The sequence below is a fragment of the Diceros bicornis genome, chromosome 28 (genome assembly GCF_020826845.1).
Source record: "Diceros bicornis minor isolate mBicDic1 chromosome 28, mDicBic1.mat.cur, whole genome shotgun sequence".
Taxonomy (NCBI): Eukaryota; Metazoa; Chordata; class Mammalia; order Perissodactyla; family Rhinocerotidae; genus Diceros; species Diceros bicornis.
Genome location: NC_080767.1, coordinates 35605881 through 35630617, shown reverse-complemented (window position 1 = coordinate 35630617; position 24737 = coordinate 35605881). Strand labels below are relative to the sequence as shown.

General features: G+C 54.7%; 1 protein-coding gene across 1 annotated transcript in view; it reads left to right on the top strand.

Annotated features, from left to right (window-relative positions):
* Window positions 1-9937: 9937 nt before the first annotated feature.
* NIBAN2 (niban apoptosis regulator 2) overlaps window positions 9938-24737 on the top strand; it is a 52273-nt gene continuing 37473 nt past the window's right edge. The window contains exon 1 of the mRNA XM_058524111.1: window positions 9938-10039. Coding sequence (XP_058380094.1) covers window positions 9985-10039 — 55 coding nt within the window. The 5' untranslated portion in view covers window positions 9938-9984. The remainder of the gene's footprint in view (window positions 10040-24737) is intronic.

Below are 24737 nucleotides of genomic sequence, written 5' to 3'. Positions count from 1 at the left end.
AAACTGCCCCTCGTTTGCAGACATGGCCCTTGGTGTAGGGGTGGAGAGGGAAGACTTCCTCTTCCGGTTAATGGGCTCGGATACCTTGGGTCTGCCTGGCTTTGCCCGTGGCTAGTTGGAGAGCAGTGAAAACAGCTGTGTGTCGGTTTCTCCATCTGTCCAATGGCCCGAGCTTCATCCTACCAGCGGGGCCTGGGGCTTTGGAGGCAAGGATGGAAAACTGGCTTCCAGACTTCCCAAGCTTATAACTGACTTTGCCTCTTGGAGCTTGTGTTTCCTCATCTGCAAAATGGGAATAATAATACTGCAGACCTCGTGGGACTGTCACAAAGATAACAAGTCCAAAGGCTTGGCCCCGTGCCGGACACGCAGGGGCCACTCGGTATCATACTCATGTCATTGCCATCATTATTCCTAGGTGACAAACACAAACATCGGAAGCAGGCCCTGGCTAGGGAAGGTTCAAGGCTAGTGAGATAATGTATGTTAAAACCGCTGTGAACACTGGGCGGGACTTCTACAGTCAGCACGATCCTCTCCACAATGTCACTGGGCAGCGGAGGGGTTTGGGGGTGGGGGCAGAGTTTTGTCCCTGGGTAGGACTGGCCGTCTTGCAGAATGCTTAGCATCCCTGGCTTTTGTGCACTAAGCGCCAGTGCGCCTCCGCCCCGCCCCCCACAGACACCAGACATAGTGATAACTAAAAACACCCCCATGCAAACATTTCCAAATGCTCCCTGGGAGGTGGTACCACCCCTGCAGCTGCCTCCTCACCCAGGGCTCCCTGCACAAATCTGCAGTCCAACCCTCCGCAAGGGTGTCCGCTGGACTGGGTGACAGGGACTGAACCTAGCTCGCAATGCACTTGCCAAGCCAGCTGGGGCCCTGGCATGAGACCACCCCAGCCTGTTGTCATTGACTTTGCTAATTCTCACCGAGGTGCCATATGGGGTAGGACAGCCCAGTTCTCGAGAGCTCCCTGCTCCTGGGTCCCCAACCAGTCCTTAGTCACACAGTGGCCAGTGCCCACCCCAAAGCCCAGCTCTGGAGTCTCCCCACCACGTCTCTCTCCTTCTCCCCTACCCACCTTCCTCTTGGGCCTTCTGTCTGTTCCTCCTCATGCAATGGCTTCTGTACTCCAGGCTGTGCCCCCCAGGAGGGTGGGAACCACGTCTCAGTCACTGCCTGGCATACACAGCCACTCAGAACCCAGGATTATTCTCATTCTATCCAGAAGGCCTGGAGGACAGAAATCAGTAAGACTTGAGGGAGAGAGGAAGGAGGGCCAGGCTGGGGTGGAGGTGGCCCCACCCCGAGCAGCCCGGCCCAGCCTCACCGCAAGATTAGTCACTCGGAGGGCTGGGTAGGCCCGACCAGCACTGCTCTCCTGGCCAAGTTGTGAGTCACCAGCTGGTGAGGGGCAGCTGCGGCCCAGCGGGAAACCAAACCTGACTTGGAAGGGGCGGGCGGGGGTTGATGAAGCCTGAAACCTTCCTGGCTGGCCCTGGAGGAACTGGGAGTGGCTGTCAACACTGGCTCAGTGACAAATGTCTCTCTAGGACTTGCCAGGGAGTCGGTAACCAAACCGGGCCAGGCTTGTGGTCCCTGCTCCTGGGGGGGCTCTCACTCGGAGGGAGGAGTGAGATGGGAGGCAAGACTTGTGTGGAAGTCAGCACGACACAAGAGGTTCTTGACAAGGGACATGTGACAGGCACATGGCAAGTGCCAGGGGAACTGCTGGCTGCTACAATCATTTCATCAGGGCAATTTGTCACCACGTATCAAAAGCCTCAAAAGGAGGTTTATATCGGCCATTCCACTTCTAGAAATTGCTTCTTGGAAAATAATGAAGAAAATAAGTGTCCAGGGGCCGGCCTCGTGGCTTAGCCGTTAAGTGCGCGCGCTCCACTGCTGGCGGCCTGGGTTCGGATCCCGGGTGCGCACCGACACACCGCTTGTCCAGCCATGCTGAGGCGGCATCCCACATACAGCAACTAGAAGGATGTACAACTATGACATACAACTATCTACTGGGGCTTTGGGGAGAAAAAGGGAAAAAAAGGAGGAAGATTGGCAATAGATGTTAGCTCAGAGCCGGTCTTCCTCAGCAAAAAGAGGAGGATTGGCATGGATGTTAGCTCAGGGCTGATCTTCCTCACAAAAAAAAAAAAAGAAAAGAAAAGAAGTGTCCAGTCATAGGTATGTAGTTTATTGGAGCCAAACAATGGAATATTAGGCTGCCATTAAAAATTAGTAGAATTGGGCCAGCCCTGGTGGCCTAGTGGTTAAGTTCAGCATGCTCTGCTTTGGTGACCTGGGTTTGGTTCCTGGGCACAGACCTACACCACTCATCTGTGAGCGGCCATGCTGTGGTGGCAGCTCACATAAAAGGAAAAAAGAGGGAGACTGGCAACGGATGTTAGCTCAGGGTGAATCTTCCTCAGCAAAAAAAAAAAAAAAGAAAAATGAATAGAATTAAAAGTTCATTAGCACAGAAAGATTTTCATATTATATTGCTAAGTGAAAAACAAAAATGGATGAGTAAATAGTGGGCATAGCAGAGAATTCCCTTTCGTGTTTGAGAACCAGATGAACACATGAGGTTGGGTCTGGAAGGGTGGTGGTGTGTATATGGTGTGCTATGGCTCTGAAACAGGCAGAGCTGTGTCTGGGTCTGATCTTCACCTCGTCCTTGCTGTGTGACCTTAAATGGGTCACTTAACCTCACTGAGCCTCAGTTTTCTCTCCTATGAGTGCCACCCAAAAGGACCTCTTTCACAGAGCTGTGGTGAAGATTCAGTGAGCAGAGAGTGTAAAGCCCAGACCTGAGTACAGCATAAGCCTGCAATGAATGGGGTCTTCGGTTGTTTTTATCAACCTCTTGTTATTATTTCCCACTCCCTCCCTATTTGCTGGCACTTCAACACCCCCCTTGTCTGACTTTGGTGCTGTTGGGCCCAACATGGAATCATGACCTGGAGAGGTGGTGAGCACCCCCTTCCTGGAGGTATGCAAGCAGAGGCTCAGCGTGGCATAGATGCTGTAGAATGGACTTCTCTATCAAATGGGGGGTGAAGTGGGTGTGGCCACTGCAGGCATGAGCATATGCAGGTCTATGAACAAGCCCAGGGACCAGGAGGGTGGCCCCTGTCACATTCCCCTCCAGTGCCCAGGACAATATTCTGCACATTGCTGATGCTCACCCAACCTCCCATTACATCTGATGCTAGGGATGTCATGTTGAAGAGGACAGTCCTTGTCATCAGGGAGGAAGACATTTAAACAAATAACTGCAGTCGAAATAAAATAATTATGAATGAGCTGATTGTGGTGAAGGAAGAGTGCAGGGCGAGGGGGGAGGAGGGGCAGGGAGGACCTCTCTGATGAAGGGTCATTTTAGCTGAGGTCTGAAGGATGAAGGATGCTTGGTGGGGCAAAATGGGGAAAGGGAATCAGTGTGTGTCAGCCCTGACGCAGGACAGAGCACGGCTCGTTTGAGGATGTGAAAGTGCCCATGTGGCTAGAGAAGAGTGAGGGAAGAGGGACAAAGGAGAGGCTGGAAGGAGCAGGAGCCTTAAATGCCATGTTTAGGGTCTGGGTCTGACTTTATCTCGAGGACAGTGGGAGCCACCAAAGGATTGAAGCAGGGGAATGACGTGGTCATGTGTTTTAGAACAAGCCAGCTGGCTTCCCAGTGAGGAACAAATGGGAGGCTGGAGGCAGGGAGGCCAGTAAAGGGCTGGGCAGTCAACCAGGATGGCAGTCACGGCCTGGACTTGGATGTGGCAGCCACCAAGGAGCAAGAAGGGAGGTTAGCAACCGGAGGCCAGGTGACAGATGGAACAGGCTGTGAGCTGCGGGTCCTTCCACCACCCTGCAGTTAATAAGGTGGGGAGGTCCGGGCAGGGTGCCAGGGTCCTTTCCGCACCACAGGCCATGCCAACCAGGTAAACAGCGGTGGACACATGATAGTCCTTAAAAACAAAATCCTGATTCATTCACACTCCCTGCTGTTTACCTGAGGAGTTTGTTTTTTTCCTCCTGGGCTATTTCAGGTCTGACAGGTTTGTGGGGAGAGCAGAGCTGGGGCTCAGAGCCGACTGGGAGGGAGAGGGACCGATGGGGCAAGGAAAAGCCCCTCCCTCTTCCTCCAAGACCTGGAAGGGTCCCAGCCTGAGCCCCTACTGCATATTCCCGGGGCAAATCCCTCCCCTTCTCCAAACCTCTGTCCAAGCTCTGGCTCAGACCTTCTGGATCCTCCCTTTCAAAGGAGAGTATTATTACTCTTCACCTTGGGGTCCTCGTTTCTAAGTGTGCTTTAGGGTGGGGTGAGGTGGGGTGGGGCCACACTGCAGAGAGACAGCTGGGCAGAAGCCACTTCCTGACAAAGGACTGATGAATCAGCGGCTGTAGGTGGTATTCTCTGTCCGGAAGGGGGCAGGCCCAGCAGGTGGGCAGGGAGAAACTTCCTTTTCTGCTCCAGATCTGGACCATTCCTATCCTTTGTCCACAAGCCTGGTATCTTCCACCAGCCTCCGGCCCTGGGCCAAGGAAAAGGTGTGGGAGAGCCTGGTGGATAGAGATGGCACCCAGAGCCCTAGACAAAGAGCCGAGACCCCCTCCTCTTGCCTTGCAGAACTGAGAAATTCTTCCTATAGAAAGAGCTCTTAAAAATCAATAAGAGAGCCAGCCCTGACGGCCTGGTGGTTAAAGTTGGGCGCTCACCGCTTCGGCGGCGCAGGTTCGTTTCCTGGTCTCAGAACCACACCACCTGTCTGTCAGTAGCCATGCTGTGGCGGCGGCTCACATAGAAGAACTAGAACAACTTACAACTAGGATATATAACTATGCACAGGGGCTTTGGGGAGGAGAAAAAAAAAAAAAGAAGAAGATTGGCAACAGATGTTAGCTCAGGGTGAATCTTTCCCTGCAAAAGTAAATAAATAAATAAATAAGAAACAAAAGAAAAAAGTCAATAAGAAAAAAGATAGACATTCCTATAGAAAAGCAGGCAGAAGATATGAATCAAAAAACCCTCACAAATAGCCGTTCGATGTATGAAAAGATGCTTTCATTTACTCAAAACTAAAAAGTGAACATGAAAACAGCCTCAAGTAAGGCCGTGTAAGGGGAGAGGTTCCTAACCTTTTAGAGTTGAGAAATCGTCCTGATGTCGAACTTCCTGGAATCTTTTCTTCTTCCTCATGTAGTGCTGATGACTATATTCATTTTTCTTTCCTTTGAAATATGTCATTCTTCCCCCACCCAAAGATCATAACTGGCCTGATTTATTAACATAAAGTAGTGGAGAGCTGAGAACTTTTAAAGAACTTTACAATCTTCCCAGAATAAAGTTCAAAAACGCTATGTTCTGGACGCTCAAGGAGCCTCCCATTTGGTCCCACCCATCCACGGCAGGGGCCCCTCTCTCCTCTTCCCTGCAGGAGTCTGGGAATAGCCATTTGGCCCTGGGGCTCATAAGGCCTCGGCTCCCTTGCCTTTGCTCACACTCACACCTCTACCAGGCATGCCCTCTCCACGCCTACCTATCCAGCATTTAAATAAGGATTGCTATCTGCATACAACAGAATGTCATCTTGTAAAAATCCTCATAGCTGGTGAGTCTTCCAACAAAGTAGTTGTGAGGACTGTACCAGATGGGCAGGGAATGCCTTTGGCATGATACCTGGCATTTGGCACATGCTGCATCAATGGTAGCTATTCCTAATCTTTATGGAGTAGGCTTCTTCTTGCCAATCAGGTCTCCAAGTGTCACCTCCTCAGAGAGGCCTTCCTGGACCACCTTCCTAAGTGGCACCCCCACACCTGTCATCCTATCCCTTTTATTATCTTTACATTTATCACTCTCTGAGGCCATCTTATTTATTTATTGTCGTTCTCCCTCCAGCATGAGGGCCCCTCTGCAAGGCTGGGGATCTCGACTGTTGTCTATACTGATGTATCTCCAACTCCTGCAACAGTGCCTGACACATAGCGGCTGCTCCATGTATTCCTTTTTCATTTTTAAATCAACTTCATTGTGCCGGCCCCGTGGCTTAGTGGTTAAGTGCGCGCTCTCCGCTGCTGGCGGCCCGGGTTTGGATCCCGGGCGCGCACCGACGCACCGCTTCTCTGGCCATGCTGAGGCCACATCCCACATACAGCAACTAGAAGGATGTGCAGCTATGACATACAACTATCTACTGGGGCTTTGGGGGGAAAAATACATCAACTTCATTGAAATATAATTTCCATACAATAAAACGCATCCATTTTGGGGGCTGCCCTGTGGCGTAGCGGTTAAGTGCGTGTGCTCTGCTGCTGGCGGCTCAGTTTCGGATCCCGGGCGCGCACCAAGGCACCACTTGTCAGGACATGCTGTGATGGCGTCCCATATAAAGTGAAGGAAGATAGGCACAGATGTTAGCCCAGGGCCAGTCTCCCTCGGCAAAAACAGGAGGATTGGCATGGATGTTAGCTCAGGGCTGATCTTCCTCACAAAAAAAAAAAAAAAAGCATCTATTTTAAGTTGTATGGTTTGATGTGTTTCACAAATACGGACTCCTGTGTAACCATCACCCCAGTCAAGGCATAGACCATTTCCATCCTCCCTAAAAGTTCCCTCTCTGATTTTTTTTTTTTTTTTTTGTGAGGAGATCAGCCCTGAGCTAACATCCGCCAATCCTCCTCTTTTTTTGCTGAGGAAGACGGCCCTGGGCTAACATCGGTGCCTATCCTCCTCCACTTTACATGGGACGCCGCCACAGCATGGCCTACCAAGCAGTACTTCGGTGCGCGTCCGGGATCTGAACCAGCGAACCCCGGGCCGCCGCAGCGGAGCGCGCGCACTTAACCGCTTGCGCCACCGGGCCGGCCCCTCCCTCTCTGATTTTTTTGCAGTCAATTTCCCTCCACTCTCCCCCTTGTTGTTAATGCCGTTGATTCGATTCCGACTCCTAGTGACCCTGGGACAGCAGGGAACCCTGCCCGGTCTTTTTGCACCATCCTCTCCTCTTCCGGGCTGTGTCAGACAATACTTCACTGCTATTCACAGGACTTTTGTGGCCAATTTTTTCAGAAGTGGGTGGCCTGGTCCTTCTTCCTAGTCTGTCTTAGTCTGGGAGCTCCGCTGCAACCTGTCCACCATGGGTGACCCTGCTGGTATTTGAAATACCACTGGCATAGCTTTCAGCATCACAGCAACACGCAGCCACCACAGTATGACAACCGACAGATGGGTGGTGTGGTTCCTTGACTGGGAAACGAACCCAGGCCATGGAGGTGAGAGCGCCTGCTGAATCTTAACCGCTAGACCACCGGGGCAGGCTACCCCGCCCTTAGATAATACAATTTTTTGGTGTCTGAACTGAATGAATCTTTTTTGTGTGTGTGTGTGAGGAGATCAGCCGTGTGCTAACATCTGCCACTCCTCCTCTTTTTTTGCTGAGGAAGACTGGCCCTGGGCTAACATCCGTGCCCATCTTCCTCTACTTTATATGGGACGCCGCCACAGCATGGCTTGACAAGCGGTGTGTCGGTGCGCTCCCGGGATCCGAACCGGGGAACCCAGGGCCGCCGCAGCAGAGTGCGTGCACTTAACCACTTGCGCCACCGGGCCGGCCGCCTGAATGAATCTTGAATTGGAAGAGACTGGTCCCGAGGTCTGGGGGAAGCTATTCACACCCGTGTACAGCACCCTATAGTTTACAATGCGTTTCCAGTTTCACGATCTCATTTGCCTCTCACATATGATGCTCAGAGGGGGTAGGTGACATGTGACTGAGAGTCTCCAAAGCCCAGAAAGAGGGTCCCTGGGCTAGGGGCCTGGCACGCTGGGAAGTTTGTGGGTGCTCCAGGCTCACAGGCCTGGGTGCACTGTGAAGGCTGGCAAAAGGCTGCTTGTGGCCCCACCTCTACGCTAACCGGCCCAGGCCTCCAGCCTGGCTGAGGAGACGTCCTGGGGTGTCCAGATGCCAACTAGCTCCAGCTATCCACTCCCAGGGCAGAGCAGGCCTTTCCAGTGCCTATAGCTTGAGTCATGGGAAAAATGAAATGAGCTAGCAGCATCACTTGCTTCTGGCTGTGCAAAGAGAACAGGACACTGGGTGTCAGGAGACTTGGCCTCTGACTGGGTTCTGCCTCTGCCTTGCTGTGTTACCTTGGCAAGTCACTTTCCCTCTCTGGGCCTCAGTTTCCATCTCTGTAAAAGGAAACTAGTAATCCCTGCCAGCTTGACGTCAACTCTGATGACTCTGCTGCATGAGTGCATCCTGCTCTTCAAAGCCTGTGTTGTCCCCACTCCCTGGAATGCTCTTCTCTAGTATCTGCTGTCAAAATTCTGGTTTTTCAACTTGTAGTTCTGGTATTACTCCCTCTGTGATTTTCCTCAAAACAGAATATTCTGCTCCTTCCTCAAGCTTCTATATGATCTTGAGGGCAGAGACTATGATGAATAATAGAATGAGGGTTCTGTTTGTTGACATGACCAATCCTGTGCCAGGTACTATACTAGTCACTTTGTTATCTCATTTAATCTTCACAATGAAGTGTCATTATTCTCATTTGACAGATGAGGAAACTGAGGTTTTCAACTGCCACTTGTCCTGGGTCACAGAGTGGGTAGTACAGGTTGGGCATCCTCTCTTTTTACCCCCCAGCATCTTGCAGAGGGCCTAGCAAGCAGAAGGTGTATATTACCTGTTTGCTGAAGGTAAGCCACTGAATGCATGAATGAGTGCTGGTATCACATTAATCAACTTCAAACCTACCTTCTGTGGTGTTGACAGGACTGAAGTACCTGTGCTCAGTAATGTGAACTTTTATTATCATCATTTCCTGCCTATGTCAGTTATAGTAAGAACTGTTCAATTACAGGGTGGTACATGCAGAGAAGTGGTGAGTACTCAGTCACCGGGGTAAGCAACCAGAAACTGGATGACCCTTGGGATGCAGTACAGGAGATCTGGGCGTCAGCAGCCAAGGAAGGCCTCTGCCACATCCGTCCATGATTTGGGGATCCCAGCTGTTAACCTGACTGTCTTTTCTACCAGCGTGGGAGGTCCCGCGTGTAGGACTGAAACACACTCCTCCCTACCTGTGACCCACTCATGCCGAGTCCCACAGGCTGGGTACCCATAGTCCATGCCAGTGCATGGGTTTTGAATCTGAGTCTTTTACAAGCTATAGAATGTTACTATTTTTTCCATTCCTGACTTGCCCTGTCCCACAAGCCACCTCCCCAGTGAAATACCCATATGCTAAGCCTGAGGAATGTCCGCCTGGCACTGGAACTGGGGGTGCCTTTGGGCCTGAGCCCTCCCTGACACCTCCCCTTTCCCTGCACTATTGCGCAAGACAGGCGGGCACACCTCTGGGGCAGGTGGAATCAAGGCCAGGGAACTTCCAGAGAGCGGGCAGCGGCGGGTGGGACTGGGGGCTGGGGGCAGGGGACGGGAGCAGTGGGGCGCGAACGCTGAGCTCCCGCAAGTCGGTCTAGGCGACCCCTATCGGTCCCCCACGACCTCCTCGGCGTGATTCTCTTCCCGCGCGGGTAGGGGAGGGGTGGCACCCGGGCTCGAGTCCCCCAGGGCACCCCAGCTCTTTCTTCGTTTCGGCCCGGGTCCGCGCGCTCTCTGCGCGTTTCTCTTCGCTCTCCCTCTCGCGGACCTCCTCTTTGTCTCTGTCTCGCGGGCGGTCCCCGCGTCCCCGGCCCCTGCCCCGCCCGCCCGCGGCCGAGGAGGGGGCGGGCCCGGCGCCGGGGGCGGGGCGGGGAGGGGCCACCGGGCAGCGGGTTGGGGCGCCGGGCGGAGGCGGCTCGGGGACTGACGCGGCCGGAGCCGGAGCCGAGCGGAGTGGAGGCCGCAACCAGGGCGGCGGGAGCGGCGGGAGCGGGGCGGGCGGGGCTCCATGGCGCCAGCGGCGTCCGCTTGAGCGGCGCGGGCAGCGGCGGGCGGCGGCCGGATCGGGCCACGGCCCTTCCTCGCCATGGGGGACGTGCTGTCCACGCACCTGGACGACGCCCGGCGCCAGCACATCGCAGGTGAGTGCCGCGCGGCGCAGCGCGCGCCTGGGGTCCGACGGGGGGGCCCCCGGGCCACGCCCCCGCCTCGGCCCGCCGTCCTCGCCCGGGCTGGGGTCTCCGGAGAGTCAGGCCCCGGGCAGGGTGGGAGTGCCTGGGGACCAAGTCCTGCCTCCCAGCTTGTTCCCTCCACGTCTGGGCGCCCCTTCCCACCCCCTTCTGAGCCTGCGCTTCCCCCTCCCAAGGGGCCTCGAAACCCCGCTCCTCTATCCGAACCCACTCGGAGCCGGTTCCTTCGGATCCCCCAACATACTGCCGCGATTGAGCTGTGGGAGCGGTCGTAACCCCCTCCCCGCCCACTTCGGGTATCACCGCCCGGAAGCATTCCAGGCCCACTCGGCCAGCGTGTCCTGACCTTCCTCCCTCACTGTCCCGGTCCTCCGCTCGCTCTGGCCCCGGACCCCGTACACGTGGCCCAGGCTTCCAGGGACGGGCCCGTCAACGCCTGGGACTGAGCCTGGGGCGTGGGACCAGGGATAAATGGGGTGCACAGGAGGGTGGGTCGGAATCCTTGTCCTTTGGCTCAGGCTCAGCAGGGTTTTCCTGGCTGCCATGTCCAGGGGGCTGGGCAAGGCCGGAGCCCAGCCTCCTCTGCCCCCTCCTTCAGTCAACCCTGCGCCCAGCCTGTCACTGCACAGCGGCCACTTCTCAGAAGGACAGCTGCCCCCCAGGCTTCCCGGGGAAGCTGGGGGACTGCAGCAGGGTCCTGCGTCCCTCCTCCCCCAGCCCTGGAGAATGGAGAGAGAGAGTGAGAATATCAGGCTGCCTGGGAGACTCAGTCCTGTGGCTCACCTCTCCCACTCTGGGTGAGGCTGCCTGGGTGGAATCCCAGCATCTGTTTCCCAGCACTGAGATCTTGGGCAAGTCTCCTAGTGCCCTGGCATCCCGGTTTTCTCTTCTTTGAAGTGGGGTGAATGATTTCTTCCTTATTAATGAGTTGTTGAGAGACTTAAGTGACTTAATTCATGTAAGTTGCTTAGCACAGGGCCTGGCATAGACGAGGCACCAATGCCCGGGGTGTAGGTCGATGTGTGGGGACGGCCTGTGGAAAGAGGAGATTGTTCCTGTTGGCTGAATTGGCCTCTCCCTGTCCAGTGGGCCCAGAGCACTGTGTCCACCTACACTTATCTTGATGTGTCCTGCAGTCCGGAGAATTTCAGCAGCTGTGTTCTGTCTGTACGTACCCCTTGAGAAAAAGGACCAGGTGTCCCTTAACCCTCTGTCCCCAGGGCCCCTCCCCGGCTGGACACAAAGAAGGTGCTGGGGAAGGCTTGTCCGGGGACTGTGGTCCTGGGCCCTCGGCCTGAGCTTCCCTTTTGAGCCAGTCCTGGGGCTGGGCCCCCCGGGGTGAGGATGAGGTAGAAATGAGTCAGACCCTCTCCAGCTTCAGACCAGCAGGGGACTAAGTCCGGGAAAAGCCTCCTTGTAGGACAGGCCTGGAGGAGAAAGGCTGGGGCGGAGTCTTCCTTCCCCTCCCTGTCGGTGGCAGCCTCTTGGGGCTCTGTAACAGTCCATCCATTCACGACCTCCTGTGGGGGCCTCTCACCGGGCCTGGGTGGGGTGTGCTTCGCCTTCTTTGCTGGGGTTTTTCCTTCCCCCACACCCAGCTCTGGCTCTCTCCCTCTTCCCACCTCCTGGGCTGAGAAGTGCCAGCGTCCCGCCCCCCTTCCCCTGGCCATTTTACAGGGGAGGAGACTGAGACCACAAAAGGTGAAGTGTCCTCTTTTGCACAGGGTTGGGTTTGTTTTGTGGATACCAGGCTGGGTGGAAGAGGGTTGTGCCCACTCAGAGCCTGCTGGCTTCTCTCTTCTCAACACTTCAGTGCTATTAATAGGCCTCTTCAAATGCCTCAAATTCCTGGTCCAGGCTCACCTGAGGGGGCTCCTGAAATGTGGGGGTGGGAGTTTGGAAGGAGGCGAAGCTTCCAGCCACCTCCCAAGGAAGCAAGCCGCCTTAGAAATCTCTGCTGGAGGGGAATAAGGGTGTGTCTGCCACCTCCACTGCTCCCTCCACCTTCCTCACCCCACCCAAGGAGCAGTGAGCACTTCCATGCCAGACAATTAAAATTCCAGAGCCCTTCCTACCTGGGGCCTGGTTCTCCCCCCCGGGAGACCTGGAACATCCCTTCCCACAGTGCCCTGAGCTCCATGGCCTGTCGGGGTTCTGTGGCTTGGCCGGTGTCTCCCACAGCTTTGCTCCTGCCCTGAGCAGGTGAGCAGGTGAATGCCAGCCTGCAAGTCCTGGCAGAGGTCAGGCGCGCTCCTGCCCACGGTCCTGTTTTGCTGCCACGGCGCCTTTCATCCTGGGATTTCAAAGCCCCTGGCAAGCAGGGGCTTGTTCTCACAACAGCGGCCCCGTGGGGCTGGTGGCAGGATGATTCCCTCCTGCTTTCATGAGGGAGCCTGCGTGGAGGAAAGAGCCCTGGCCTGGGAGCCACGAGGCCTGGGTAACCTCAGGTTAACTTACTCACTCTGTCTGGGTCTCAGTTTCCCTAGCTGTGAACTGAAGAGGGTGTGCTACCTGATGGCTAAAGTCTGTTCTGGCTCTGAGGGGCCAAGGGTCCCCAATTTTTCCCACAAATCTCCAGCTCAGAGTCCCAACATTGACTCCACATTATGTTAGCTGGCATGACTTTGGGCCAGCATCGTAATCTCAATTTTCGTATCTGTAAAATGGGAATAATAGTAGCTCCCTGCTGGCTCTGTTGCAAGGATGTAATGATAATGCAGGCAAGAGACTCAGCCCAGTGCTTGGGGCAAAGTGAGTGCTCAGCCAACAGTTGCTCTGATTATTGAGAATTGTCATTTACTCTCTGCTGTTGATTCTCTAGTGGGTGGGGAGAGGGGTCAGGTGTTAGAGTTTGAAGGGGGCAGTTGTGGCTGTGGTTTAGGTCCTGTTTCTCTGAGGTTTGTCCAGTCCCTGGGGTCAGGGTGGATGCTGGTTCCCTGCATGCAAGAATCCACCTGGGATTTTAGAAACCCTGATGACTGTTCCTTCTGTGTTGGCAAATGTATGAGATGGATGTGGGCTATCTGGAGCGGGTCCAGAGGGCAGTGATGGGGGACCCATATGCCTAGGAAGGAACTAGGATGTGGAGAGGTGGAGGGTTAGACCAACCTACACGTTCCACCTGGCGCAGAGGACGGGACTAGAACGCGAGAGTGGAAGCATCTGGATGGAGCATGTCAGTGATGTATGAGGGGTTCTTTGCGTATGTTTTGAGCCATGTAAACCAAGGTGAAGCAAGTGAGGGAGTGAGCTCATGGTTACTCAAGGTATGTAAGTAGGGGTTGGATGTTGTGGTCTTGAGGAAACCTGGCACTGCCTGGCGGGGGGCGGGGGGGGCGGCCCTTCTGCCTTTAGGACAACCTTCAAGGACTCAGCCTTTGCTCTGGAAATTCTATTGCCCAGCGTGAAATTCTGGGGGCCTCCTCCCACACCTATGCCCTAAGGTTCATTACCTGAGAGGGCAGGTGAGGGAGTTTGCCAGCACCTCCCTTCTCGTGGGCTCACCTTTCCCCTTGCTAATTCTTTTTTAAAGAGCAGCTTTATTGAGACATAATTCACCTGCCAGACAATTCACCCACTTGAAGTGTACAATTCAATGGTTTTTTTGTATATTCACAGAGTTGTGCAACCATTGCCACAATTACTTTTTTTTTTTAATTTTTTATTTATTTATTTTTTTCCCCCAAAGCCCCAGTAGATAGTTGTATGTCATAGCTGCACATCCTTCTAGTTGCTGTACGTGGGACGCGGCCTCAGCATGGCCAGAGAAGCAATGCGTCGGTGCGCGCCCGGGATCCGAACCCGGGCTGCTAGCAGTGGAGCGCGTGCACTTAACTGCTAGGCCATGGGGCCGGCCCCCACAATTACTTTTAGAACATTTTTATCACCCTGAAAGAAATCTCTACCCATAAGTAGTCACTTCCGTTTCTCCCCAGTCCTTCCCAACTTGAGGCAACCACTGCTCATGGGTTTTTTTTGGTGAGGAAGATTGGCCCTGAGCTAACATCTGTGCCAGTCTTCCTCTATTTTTTGTATGTGGGACACCGCCACAGCATGGCTTGCTGAGTGGTGTGTAGGTCTGCGCCTGGGATCTGAACCCACGAACCCTGGGCCGCCGAAGCGGAGTGCACTAACTTAACCACTACGCCTGGTGGCCTGCCTGCTCGTGTTGTCTGATTGCAAAAGTAACGCACGCACGAACAATTCAGGAGTGTAAAGTTAAAAAAATGAGAGTTCCCTCCATCTTCCCTCCCTTGATCCCACTGCCCAGAAGAAGTCACTGGTGTGTCACTGGTTCCAAACATACATCTCTGTGTACACACGCATGTGGCTCTGTTTATAAAAAGAGGTCCGATGATATGTTTCTGTGGTTCGACTTTTTTCACTCAGTGTATTGTGATCATCTTTCTGTGTCAGAACACCAGGCTGCCTCCTCCTCCTTTTGAGAGTTTCTCTCTGTGCGTGGTGCGGGTTATTTACCCAGGCCCTTGTGAACGGACATTCGGGTTGTTTCCATTGCTAGTATTCACGGTGCTGCCCGAACCTGCTTGCACATGTCCCGCCCCAGGTTCTGTATCGGAGGCCTCAGAACAGAACTCTCAGGTCATGTTTTGATGTGTTGATGAATAACCTCTGAAAAGGCTGAAAACATTTGACCCTTCCTTCTGTCAGTGCGTGGTACCTTGCTCCTGAGTATTATCTCCCTTTTGATAATCAGACATGAGAAAAATGATATCTTGTTTATTTATGGAGCAAAACAAATAATGCCTTTTTCCAAATTGATTTTAAAAACCTACCTCTCCACATTTGAGACATGGCTGTAGGCCCCAGGAGTGAAGGGAGGAGGTGTCTGCCTTCCGCCACCCCCACCCCAGTACTGGGCTTCCTAGTTGCTGCCCTGGGCTTTGCAGAGAGACCAGGCCGGCCGGAAGCGGTGCCCGGCCCCGCCCGGGCTGCTGCCCTTAGCCAAGGTCTGGGTCAGCCCCTGGGGTGAAGCGTCTGGGGATTCTGCTCTTCTCTTGTGTCTGTCTTACATAACGTGCTTTTGTTGGCGTTGACCCTGCCCTCCCCCCGCCGTCCAGCCTCACTCTCTTCCTTTCCCACTGCCCTCGACTGCTTGGAGCTGCTGTCCGCCTCACCCCTCCATGCTTCCCTCTTCACCCCTCCGTGCTTCTCCCCTCACCCCTCTGTGCTTCCCACACACACTGCCAGAGAGACCTTTCTAAACCCAAACTGGGCCGTGGCCTTCCCTTCCTGCCTCCTGAGGAATGGAGTGTAGAGACAAGAGTAGGAATCACTCACCGCCATCCTACGTCCACTGTATTCTTCAGTGGCATTTCCGTTCAGTGTTTATTGTTATACATGCTAAGACCATGACTCAATTTGTGCCTTGCTTCTTTCACTAAACGGTTTATAATAAACATTTCTCCCAGGTCATTAGAACCTTCCTGGAAGCATTTCCAAAGGCTGCATCTTGTTCCAACAAAGGCCATCCATACAGACCTTTTCTGAGCCTTCCTCCTAATGCTGGACATTGCCATGCTCCACTGTGACTGGACAGTGGATTTCAGGGGCAAACTGAGGTTCTGTGTTTGTTTCCTCTCCCGCTCTGGTCAGTTTCCCTGCTGGAGACAGACTCATCCTCTTGCTCTGTTCTCCCCCAGCCTGCTTCCACCAACCTGGGCATTTTGAGGGAGGCTCCTTCCTGGGAGCCCCCGACACCTCTGAGCACCTTTTGAGGGGCGGAGTGGGCTCGAAGGGGCTGCCTGTGAGCTGAGGACATGGACTAATGACCTCGGCCTCTGGGTGTATGATCGACTGCTTTCCTAGCCTGTGGCCTGCAGGGACTCCATTGATATGTCTCCTGCCTGAGGATGGTGGCTGATGGAGTAGAGAGGGCCTGGATCAGGATCTGAACAATACCTGTAAGATTAGTCATCCTTTAACTGAGCAGTTACTCTGTGCCAGGCCTTCTTTTACCTGTAATACCTCATTGAATCCTCACCCTCCGTGCCTCTTCCCCACCTTTTACAGGTGGGAGCAGAGCAAGTCAGTGGCAGGTCCAGACTGGGGAGTCCGAGGCCTTAGCTGTAAAAACCATGCTCCACTAGACAGTTCCTGGTGCCCAGATTGGGCAGGGGGACAACATGGAAAAGGCACCAAAGAGAGGCAGGTGGTGGAGGGAGGGGACCTGAGGAGGAAAGGAGCTGAGTGGGAACAGAGCTGCGTGTGTCAGAGGCTCCCGTAGGTTGCACAAATCTGTCCCTCCCGTCATTACTCAGTCTGACACTCAAGTCTCTCTCTGGCCAGTTCTGCCCTCCTTCCCACCGGCGCCCCCTCCTCCTCCGCAAGCAGAGCTCGTGACTCACTTCACCCTGGGTCTCCTGGCAGTATCGCACTTTGGTTGCAGACATTCCTGAGCTGCTTTTCCCTTTCCCCTGCCCCACCCCCAGCCGCTTCCCTGCCTGGGGAAGAAGGGTTTTCTGTCAACGGTGCTGGGTAGAGTTCTAAGGAAAGATGAAGGCAGAGGCCTAGGTTGGAAACCCTCGGGGGTTGGGCAGAGTCATGCCCCTCTCCTGGTTGACTCTGAGGGCGTGAGTCACGCAGAAGGCTGCAATCTTCTGATCTCACAGATTTTAAAACTGGAAGAACGGGAAGTGCCCATCTCTCCAGGGCACCTGGTTCCAGCCCCTGGGAACCGTCCACGTTTGGAGATGTGCTACCTTTGGCCCATAGAGGTGAGGGGACCTGCCTGGTGATGCAGTGGATGGTGAGTTAGAAGAAGCAGGGAGTCGAGAGGTCTGGGGCAAGGCTCTGCAGTTAGGCTGCTCAAGTTTGAGTCCCTGCTCTGCCACTAGATGGACTGGAGTTTTTGGGCAAGTCGGTCACCCTCTCTGAGCCTCAGTGTCCTCTGTAAAGGAGGATGACAGTACTGGCTTCTCAGGCCATGACGGTCAAGAGCGACAGGCCCTGGACGTGCAGCACAGGACTGGTGGGGGGTGAGAACGCTGTGAGTGGTGGCTCTGATGATTGGCACTTCATGCAGGGAGATGTGCCAGGTCTGTCCTTTGGCCTCAGGCACCCCCTGCCCCCTGCCATATACTCCGGGAAGTTGGCGTGCCCCAGGTTGAGGAGCACCAGCCATGGCCTTGGATACCTGTGGCAGTCAGCAGGCACCTGGAGGGCGGTGAGACTGGGGCTGTGGTTACGTAGCAGAGTCGGTCATTCGATAGCATAGGCCACTCTGCCTGGCATTGGGCGGGGCACAGAGGATAAATAGGCAAAAAGACAGATGGGAACATGCCCCCCTGGCCACGTGTCCAGAACTTGACTTTCAGGTTTTCAGCCTGGTCCTGTTGCCTATTTGCTGTGTGTCTCTGGAGCAATGGCTGTGCCTCCCTGTGCCTTTTCTCCCCATCTGTGACCCCAAGACCAGTATCTACTCATGGGAATTCCCTGCCTCTGAAAACTCTTTTCTAGGGGTCTCGAGGTACCTGTCAAAGGCAGGGCTGGGTGGGTTTGGATGTTGGAAGTTGAGGTGGAGGGTCCCCATCTGCACGTCTGTGAGACCCTGCAGGGCTGTGACGAGCTCTGGCCCCAGATACACTTGGTCATTCCTTCTTTTATTCTTTCAGTTGATAGTTATTGAGCACCTACTGTGTGCCAGGCACTGTACTAGGCACCAGAGACACACTGATGCACAAAGTCCTCTGTGGGCCCTGCCCATGTGGCCCTTCCTGGCTGGCTCTCCCTCTGCAGGGTGAGGGGTGTTCTCGGCGGGGGAGACGTTCTATGGGAAAGCGTGATGGGGGACTGGCCTAGTGGGTGAACGGGGGATGGGTGAAGTGGAGGGAGGCACAGGGGCTGGCCTTGGAGAGGAGGGGACTTTGTCCTGAGTGTCCTGGTGAGGGCTCGGTGGGTGGATGAGAGGAGGAGGGCCCAGTGGTGAGAGGGGGCCTGGACCAGTGCGAGTGGGGGTGGGGACAGTCAGGGGACGTGAGTGTATATACAGGGGTGATGGAGCAACCAGGCCTCAGTGACCGTGACGTGCGAGGTTGGGAAGATCTGGTGTCTGTTCTCCTGGGCCCTGTGGGATTGATGGACCCCATAGCTTGTTTTATTAAGGTGACCAGTGGTCCTGCAGCCTCTGCTCCCATTCCTCCAATGACGGGAGACTCACTCCCTTCCTACGCAGCTCTGAGTATGAGAACCTTCTTCCCTTCCAAGGGCAGAATGGGAAGAGGGCTGGGCCTGGATTCTGAGGACCTGGTTTTGAGATCTTGTCTCAACTGCCTTGTCATTTGGCAGGAGCCTTTCTTTCTCTGGGTCTCAGGGTTCTCATCTGTAAAGTGGGCATAACAGTAGCCGAGACCTGCTAGGTTGTTGTGAGAGATGGAGGAGATGATGTGGGTAGAGCTCTCTGCCTTTAAGAAAGCATTGGCTCTGTCATCACTAGTCATTACTGCTGTGTATAGTCCACGAGAGGACATTGCCCAAGGGAGTCCCTCCTCTCAGGGGGATCAAAAGTGCAGGGCGTGGGCCAGGGCGCTGGGTGCAGGGTTCACGTGCAGGGGCGGGGCTCCAGTGGATAACTGGGCATCCAGGAGGGGTGGAGGAAGAATGAATTGTGGTTTGCCAAGTGTGAACCCCACTTTCCCACCCACACCTCTGTGGCCAAGCCGATTGCAGCTGCCGTCCATCCTCCCCACACCCCGTGCAGAACAGAGCTGAGTTTGGCAAGCCGGAATCTTTTAGAAGAGGAGTCCCTTGGGCAGGAAACTATTCACCCTCGTGTGCTCCATCCACCTCTAATCCACCCCACCTGCCAGGAGCCATTTGTGGGTGCAGGCTGGGAGTGAGAGCCTCAGGGCTGGTGCCAGGTAACCTTTGGCAAGTCCTTCTTCCTCTCTGGCCTCACTTTGCCTTTCTGTGCAATGGGGCACTAGGACCATCTCTAATGCCCTTCTAGCTCTGACCTCTTGGGAGCCTGTGAGCCTCAGTCTGCATGGAAGGCACCCAGCCGTGGCCAGCAGATACTTATTGCATGATGCCGCCTTGCTGGGGAAGGAAGGGCTCTCTCTGAACGCTGTCTTAGGCCAGGCCTCAGGCTGGTGGGGATGAAGCAGTGACACGAGCTCTGATCTCATGGGACTCACGCCAGCCCAGAAAGTTCCATCAAGCTGGATGTGATGTGGTTTGTGTTACAAAGGCAGTGGATCTTTATGTTTTCCTAAGTGCATGTTGGTTTTAAACACTTGGTCAGCCCAGCTCTGGAGGCAGCATGTCTGGCCTTGACAGGGAGACAGCTGGCTTCTGCCACCGAGGGTCCCATGGCCTTGCGCAAGTTACTCACCCCCTTGGAGCCTCAGGTGTCAGTAAAATGGGACCGCGATCCCTGCCTCCGACGTGCGTGAAGATTCTGTTCTGGCACATGGAAGGTGCTTGGTAGACGGCAATTCCATCTTAGCTGCGTTCTGGTGGGAGCTGTGTATGTGCCCTGGTCTGCTAGGGATTTCAGGGGCGATCTGGACGTCCAGTGGGGGAGTGAGCTGACAATTGCACTTCTGTGTCACTTTTTGTTTTGGCTTTTTTTCTTTGTTTTTTTGGAAATGTTCCCTGGTGGGGCGGGGGGTTGGGTGGCCAGCGGGTGGGAAGGGAATTAAAGAGAACAGAACTTAAGGTTTGCGGAGTCCGGGCCCTGTTGGGCTGCGGAGCCGCAACTGGTGTGGAAGGTGTGCTCGCCGTCTGCTTGTGGTCCGCTCAGGCCACTAGCTCCCCCTTGCCGAGTTTGGAGCTTGCTGATGGGCAGTGGCTGCTTTGCTTTTCGTGGCCCAGGCCGTTCTTCCTCCTAGCCAGGAAGGACCCTTTGCAATCATCTCACCAGTCCCCTCCATTTCACTCCTGAGGAAACTGAGGCCCACAAAGAGGAGAGGACATACCCAGGGTCTCAGAGGCTGCAGAACTGGGACGGGAACCCAGGGCCCCAACCCCAGCACAAAGCCCTTTCCATTGCTGTCCACCCCTCTCCCCCCATGGACGGCTCCAGACGGCAAGGACTGGTCAGGGAAGGAGTGAGTGGCCTGGGAGGGGCTGGGAAGGTTATAATTTTGAAAACTGAGTAAACAAACAAGCCTCCGTGAGCGAGAAGCGCCCTGTGCTGGCCTCACAGATACGCCTGTGTCTGAGGAGACAGCCCAGGCCTGTCCACAGGCAGACAGCGAGGTGTTGTGGTGCGTTACAAAAAGCCAAAACTATACTCCCCTCCCACCCCCACTCCCATATTTAAGGCTGCCTGGAAAAGGGGAGGGGGGAGAGGATGGGGTGGGGCCCGACCCCCTGGGGTGGCCACTGCTCAGCCCTCCAGGCCCAGCCCAGCCCAGTCACAGCTCCCTGTGTGACTTTGGTCAAGGAGCGTCTCCTCTCTGGGCTTCAGTTCCCCCCTGAAATGGGGGTGATCCCATCTCTCAAGGAAGGAGGTGAGGGTGGCGGTGATTTGAGCCGAGTGGTTGAACACAGCGAGTCCTTTCTCTCGCCCTGACCCGAGGCCAGCTGGGGCCTCAGAAACTCTTCATTTCTTTGTGGCCGGAGGCAGGGCCCCTCTCTCGGAGCAGAGGGGTTACTTTCTCAGTGACCCCAGAGTCTGCCTGCTCCTGGGAGACCAAACCTCCAATCCAAGGCAGGCTGCAGTGGGCCGCCCAGCTCAACTTTCCTGTTTTCTTGTTGAGATTGTGGCAGAATATGAGGAGCTGCTTCTGGGGCCTGCCCCACAGGCTGGGGGCTGGGCTGCTTGTCTGGCCTGGAGCCCCCCAGGGTGGGGCACGGCAGACTTCCTGTGCCATTACAGGCAGAACCCCTTTGCTCTCCTCCCCTCTTCCTGAGTCTCCTCTGTGTCTTCTGAGGAGTCCAGCTCTGTGGACAGAAGCTTGGTCTAGCCTCCACTCTGGGCCTCAGTTTCCCCCACGGTTCAATGAAGGCGTTGGATGAGTGCCTCTGGAAGGCCCTCTGGGTCAAATTCCAGACCCTGAAAGGCCCTGTGGGACCTGTGGACTAACCCCTGCAGCCAGGAACAATCTTGCCCGGGCCTCACTTGCAGCAGACTGGGTGCGGGCCCCTCCTCCAGCTCCTCCTCGCGTGGTTGTGGTTCTCATCTCAATGATATGAGCACCATGAGGGCTCGGTCATCGGTGACTGTGGGCTCCCCTCAGGTGGACAGTGCGGCTGGCAGGTCAGAGCTTGCCCCGCCAGCTACTAGCCAAGTGCCTCCAGGAGAGTTCACTTCGGCTCTTTACGCCTTACTTTTGTCAGCTGTAAAATGGGAGTGATAATAGTACTTCCCTGGGTTGTAAAGGTTAAATGACGTTACGTGTGTTTATAAATTACATTTTATTTTTTATTTTTTTTATTTTTCCCTCCCAAAGCCCCAGTAGATAGTTATATGTCATAGCTGCACATCCTTCTAGTTGCTGTATGTGGGACGCGGCCTCAGCATGGCCGGAGAAGTGGTGCGTCGGTGCGCGCCCGGGATCCGAACCCGGGCCGCCAGCAGCGGAGCGTGAGCACTTAACCGCTAAGCCACGGGACCAGCCCTATAAATTACATTTATACATACTTAACACAGAGCCAGACACAGAAAATGCTCAATTATCAATAGCTTAATTAACATTTATTAATTTAAATTGTTTTAATTCCTTGACAGTGAATGAATGAATAAATGTCGTTGCAAGGTTTATGTTCTTGCAGCATAGGGACCCCGAAGCTGTTTGGATGAAGGGTCTGGTGGGTGCAGAGGGGCGGGCAGATGCGGGCTGGTTCTGACTTCCCCTCTGCGGGTCTGGAAGGAGTGGTTCGGGCCCAGTCTGAGCCGCAGGCACGAGCACGTGCAGCGGCACACGGCTTCCTCCCTCCCCTTCCTCTGGGCGTGTATTCCTCGCAGTCTGAGTCACTGGCTTTGAGCCTTTTGTTCGTGTCCTTGAGCCTCAGGGTGAGGCCAGGAGAGGCAGGGCCCGGGGTTCGCTCTTGGACAGGCTGACCTTCCCCCTGGTTCCCAACTCCCCTGCAGCTTCGGGCCCTGGGCCTCCTGGACTGAGCCCCTAGTGTGCCAGGCAGGGGATGGGGACACCTGGGTCCTGGACCTGGCCCCCCGCTGACTCACTGTGCGTCAGGCACAGGAGCACACATTGACGGAGGGCCCACTATATGCTCGGCACCCTGACCGAGCCCACCCAGGCCCTGCCCTGTAGAGCTCAGGGCTTGGCAGGCTCCTGGTGGCCAAGGGACTCGCCCAGGGTGCTCTGAGTGGGTGGGAGGGCGAGCCCAAGTCCCCTTCCCTCTTGGTGCCTCAGTTCCTTGTCAGGAAAACAGGCCTGTCTGGGAGGGGTGCTGTGACAGAGGCTGGGGGCCTGCTGCTGGCCCCACAGAGGGCCTGGGCTGTCATCTGGGTTTTAGGATGAGGAGCACAAGCCTCGGGGACAGTATAACTGCAGTGCTGTTCTGGGTTTGTAGCCCCCAAAATCCTTTCTTTGTGCGTCCCTAGGCAGAAATATGGGTACAGAGGCCACTGTGACTAAAGCACTGGGTCCTTCTAAAGGCTGGGCGGGAAATGGCTGCCCGAGGAGGGTGGTCCTCCCCGGTCCCCACCACCTGTAGGAGCAACAGCTGAAAGGTGGCCTGAAGCTCCTGGTGAGACCTGCCCCACATTCCACACCAGGAATTTGCCTGAATGTGGCCAGATGGTTCTATTACACGACAGTATTGCTTAAAATGGCAAAAAAAGGGAGGGGAGACAATGTCTGTCAATAGGTAGTGTTCAATGGAATAATATGTAGCGATTAAAAAAGTGAAGATGCAGTTCTGTATGTCCGCAAGTGGATACGTCTGTACAGGTCTAGAAAAAATATGGAAGGAAATTCATCAAAATGTTCATAGAGATTTTTTTGGGGTAGTAGGATAATGGATTAATTTTTTTTCATTGTCTCTTTTCTTTTTCATGGTAAATATATTAAATAAAAAAGAATAGTCCTATGGAGCGTATTTTGGGGAAAAATTTGATTCTTCTGTCTGACTCCAGAATGTGAGCCACCCTGGCCTGCTGAGAGCCCTCGGCGGGTTGCAAAGCACAGGGTGGGCTTGGAGAAAGGGAGAGAGCAGGGAAGATTCTGGAAGGGGGGGTGTTTGAGCCGAGTCTTGAAGGACAGGATGGATTTGGGCCACCAGAGTTGGGGTACAATCAGGTTGGAGGAGTGACCTGGCATAGACAGGAGGGGAGCCATGGGGACTGTGGCTAGAGAGAGAGGGGCAGGAGCCCCGACTGGTACAGACTTGAGTGCCCAGCAAAGGAATTAGGGAATGGGGAGCCCTTTCTCATCTCATTTTTGGCTGGACTTTAGAAAGAGGCTTTTACCTCTGCCACTGTGGGTAAGAATGGCAACAAACATTTATTGGAGGCTTACTCTGTGACCAGCCTGGGAGGCACCTGTGGCCGTGGACAGATGAGACTGTGGTGGTTCAAGCCGGAGATGGTGGATTGATTCCACAATATGGGGTCTCTGTGTGTGCCAGGCAATGGAGGAGGTTGCAGGGGGGACATTGGAGTAGTGAAGGGTGGGTGGGTTCTCATCCAACTGGGAGTGTCTGCGACCCACTAGTCCTCCAGCCCTTAGGTGTTCGGCTCAGTGCTCCGGCCACAACGTGGCCCCAGGCCCCCGGGTGGTGTGCATGGCTGCTGAAGGTGTGTGAGGCAGAAGGCTGGGCTCGAGGACCCGTTTCTGCAGTGCTCAGGGCTTCCCCTCTGCCTGTCTTTATTGTGACCTTAGCACTCTGTGCCTCTGTTTCCCCATCTGTAAAGTGGGGATGGCCGTAACTACTTCGGAGGGCGTTGTGAGCTTTATGACGAAGGCACGCCTGGTGCCAGGCACATAGGGAATGCTCAGAAGAGAGTTTCTGCCCTTGGGGTCCAGTGCCCCCACCAAGGCCAGGGCTTCCCTCCTGGAGGATCCCAGGCAGCCTGGACTCGAGTGACAGGATGGTGTTTGGTCAGGTCTCTTGGCAGTGAGCTCTGACCTCCCCCTCAGACCTGCAGTGGCTCCCACCTGCCAGCATCTGCCAAAGGTCAGGTCTTAGTCCCTGGAGGCTTGATTTTTCAGCTTTGAGCTCCCTCAGAGCTCCCCCTTTTATTGTTGTTGTTGTTACATAAACAATATCTAATCATCAAAGGAAAATTAGAAAATGTAGATAGGTAATAGGAAGAAAATTAAAATCACCAATGATCCTACCTCCCAGAAATAGTGACTTTTAGGCATTTTCCTGATGCATAATCAACAGTGGATTCTGGGTATCTGCGTAGTGTCGACCCCCTGCAGCGTGTCGAAGGGCTACAGAATATTCCATTATGCCCCAGTTGTCTGCATTTTAACTTGCTCAGCCAAACCCCCATTGCGGCCACTTGAGTTGTTTCTGTTTTTCACTGTTGTAAGCAGCACCCTGCTGGACAGCCTTAATCATTTCCGTGGAGTTAACCCATTGATTCCACCATTGTTTGAGAGCCTTCTCATGCCAGGTCATGAGTGGGACGGGGCGGTGAGATGGGGAGGCAGCCATGGTCCTCGCCCTCCCAAGGACCCCTTTCTGGGAGGCAGACCCAGCTCGGAGCCCC